The 3,071-nt window shown below is 43.3% G+C and overlaps 1 protein-coding gene across 1 annotated transcript; it reads left to right on the top strand.

Moving 5' to 3' along the window:
- The first annotated feature begins 834 nt into the window (after nt 1-834).
- On the top strand, nt 835-2,217 carry cebpd (CCAAT enhancer binding protein delta). The gene has a single exon (XM_068031808.1). The coding sequence runs from the start codon at nt 946-948 to the stop codon at nt 1,831-1,833; it is 888 nt and encodes a 295-aa protein (XP_067887909.1). The 5' UTR covers nt 835-945; the 3' UTR covers nt 1,834-2,217.
- The last annotated feature ends 854 nt before the right edge of the window (nt 2,218-3,071 follow it).

The following is a 3,071-nucleotide window of genomic DNA, read 5'->3' as shown; positions in this document are numbered from 1 at the left end:
CAAATTGCTTCTCCCACTATGTTCTACTGGAGTGTTTGGTGTAGTATATAGTATACTCGCTCCCCCAACTCCAATGTCTTCTTGTTGATGCAGTACAAACTCATAAACAGCTGAGAAGTTATATATTCTGTGCATGATTCTTTCGGAGAGATGTAGAAGTAATAAAAATTGTAATCTAACATCAAGCTGGGTTTTATTTACCGTTCTAACCCATGTTAATTTTTTTATATTTCACGAAATACACATTCAGATACAATGCAGGATAACTTCACGCTTCAATTGTTCAACTTTCGCGTGTCACTTAGGACTGAGGAGGGCGCCGAAGTTTCTAGAATGAGTTGTCTAACCAAGCACTGAATGAGAAAAACAGCAAGTCCACTGGGAACTAGCTCCTCTTAATAGCACATCACATGATTACTCCGTGTAAAGGAAAGCACCAGGAAAACAGGAATATGCCTTGCACATACCTGCATTTGATAGCGGTTTGCTTAAAAGTCTTTAATGCCAACACTTGTGCATCGATTAGCTACCGTCCAGCCAAAGGACACTGTTTAATTTTCGACTTTTGTGACTTATTTTCGTCAACAATGGAACTGCTTAAGTGTTCACCCCGAACCAAACTTTTGCATTGAAAGTATATGTATTCAAAGCCTACAACTGTCGCCTGGCTACTTAAACCAAGCTTCCTCCCTTGACCACCAATAATGGGCGGGGCATGACTGAGTGGGCGGGGCATGACTGAGTGGGCGGGGCATACCGTAGCCACGCCCATTCCATGTAGATCAGATCTTGAATGAATGACGTGTGTGGGCGGTGTGTATAAAGTGGCGCCGCCGGTACGGAGTCGAGCAGTTGCTCGGTGCAAACTCAAGCTGTTTATTGCCCAGTTGCATTTCTTTCAAACCCTAATTCCCTGTGGCGGAGCCCGATAAAACCAGCCCCTTCATGAGTAACCTGTATAACCTGGATTCACGCTGCATCTCGCCATGTTTCCCTATGTTTTCCCTAGAACCGGCTAATTTCTACGAGGGAGTCGGTGGTGGGGCGTCCTTGGCCAAGCTGAACCGGGGCATGTGCGAGGAAAGAACCAACCTGGCTGACTTGAACCCGGCAGGTGATATCTACGACGACGAGACTGCCATTGATTTCAGCCCCTATGTGGTGGAGCCGGTGTCAGGCTCTCAGCTGGAGCTGTACAGTGACGACTTGTTAGCAGATCTGTTCGCCAGTACCAACAAACCGGACAAATCTCAACCCGAGTATGGCTATCTGCCTTCTGCAGCCAGTCAGATGTTGACCTCTGTCACTAGTGGACCAGCTTCAACAGGTAACCATTCGGAGCGGGAGCTTTTCACTGCTCAGCTGCAGAACGGCTATGATCAACGCCTGGACTTATCCAAAGTCATAGTTAAAGAAGAAAGGCACGAGAACATGGAAACCTCACTGCACACTCAGATTGCAGCCTGCGCACAGACAACCGTGCATTTACCCACAGGCCAGCCTACTCCTCCCACTAGCCCGGAGCCCAGCTCTGCAAATTCCCACGGTCGATCGACATCCGGCAAGGAAAAATCCAAGAAAACCGTAGACCGACAAAGCTCCGAGTACCGGCAGAGGAGAGAGAGGAATAACATCGCCGTCAGGAAAAGCAGAGATAAAGCCAAACAGCGTAACGTAGAGATGCAACAGAAAGTGATCGAGCTTAATGCCGAGAACGATCGTTTGCACAAAAAAATCGAGCAGTTGTCGAGGGAACTTGCGATTATGAGGAACTTTTTTGAACAACAACCTAACGCAGCATCATTTATCAGTGCAAGTGCAGACTGTCGGTGACTGTTGAACAAAGCTTAAAAAGAAACATTTAATAGACCTGATACCTCAACCAAAGAATCAATAATTTGTAGCAAATACTGTGAACTTTAGAAATGCGTAGATTTTTCTGGCCATGGGAGTTCTAAACTCCTGAAACTTGTTGCAGACTGCCTTAAAAACTTTGCCATAGCAACAAAGGCTGAACGTTCCTTAAATTATTTTTTTATAATTCTAATTTTCTATACTCTTAAATGCATTAATGCAGCTAAGTCACGTTTATATGCCACGATTACGAACTTTATATTTTCATTTTAGTCAAAATGGTTGATAGAGCATGGTTGACGTTTGTTTTATATTAACTGTACTTCGTTTTATGAAAAGAATCATTAAATACGCCAACATTTCTATTGGTGCGGTGTATTTGTTCAATACCTGTGTGTTCTGCAGGGTTGGGCGGAGCGAGACAAAAGGTGAACGGAAAATTTTCAGATGGCAGGATATTGTGTGCTTTGCTGAGTCATCCTGTAACTGAGAAAACCTGTGAATACATAACTCACCCACTCCAGGTTCATTTTTTTTTTCAAGATCCACCTGCCATACCGGAATGTATTTTCGAAAAGTTCAAGCCTGACATGAGCTAGGTTTCCGATTTTCATTAGACACCTGATCGTTTATGACAAATAAACATTGAAGAATTAAACAGAACTAAAGGGAATCTGTAACCAAAGGTTCTCAAACATTTTTTGTCCACAGACTACTGAAGCAGGGCAAAAGACACTACGGACTGCCTACTGGTCCTATCCCACTCACCCGCTTTCACTTCCCATCACAAAAAAACTCATCAGAATTGATTGGAAGAATGGCGCTACTTTTGATGAGGCGCCAATCAAGTGGTGTCTATCCAAGGCGGAGAGCTAAATTGATAACACGCTGTAACAAATGCAAGAAGAGTCTAGTGCCCCTCACTAAACATTGCCTGGTAGAGCCAAGGGACAGGAACACCCAGCTGCAGTTCACTCACTAAAATTGTGATCCTAGTTTCAGGGGTGGTGTGTACTTTGGATCATTCTCAGGGAAATTAAGTAATAATGCCAACACTAGCATACCAATACAAGATTATTTTTAAGTAAATTTAAAACCTTGTGTTTTAAATCCATAGTCAAAACTTAGCTGCACAAAAATATCAAGATATTTGCAAAGTAAGCTTGCAATGGTTTACACAACACAAAGGGGTCTAAAATACAAAAGCAAAATATTGC

The sequence above is a fragment of the Heterodontus francisci genome, chromosome 5, assembly GCF_036365525.1.
Source record: "Heterodontus francisci isolate sHetFra1 chromosome 5, sHetFra1.hap1, whole genome shotgun sequence".
NCBI lineage: Eukaryota > Metazoa > Chordata > Chondrichthyes > Heterodontiformes > Heterodontidae > Heterodontus > Heterodontus francisci.
Note: the sequence above shows the minus strand (reverse complement) of the source record. Positions and strands in the feature narration are given on the sequence as shown.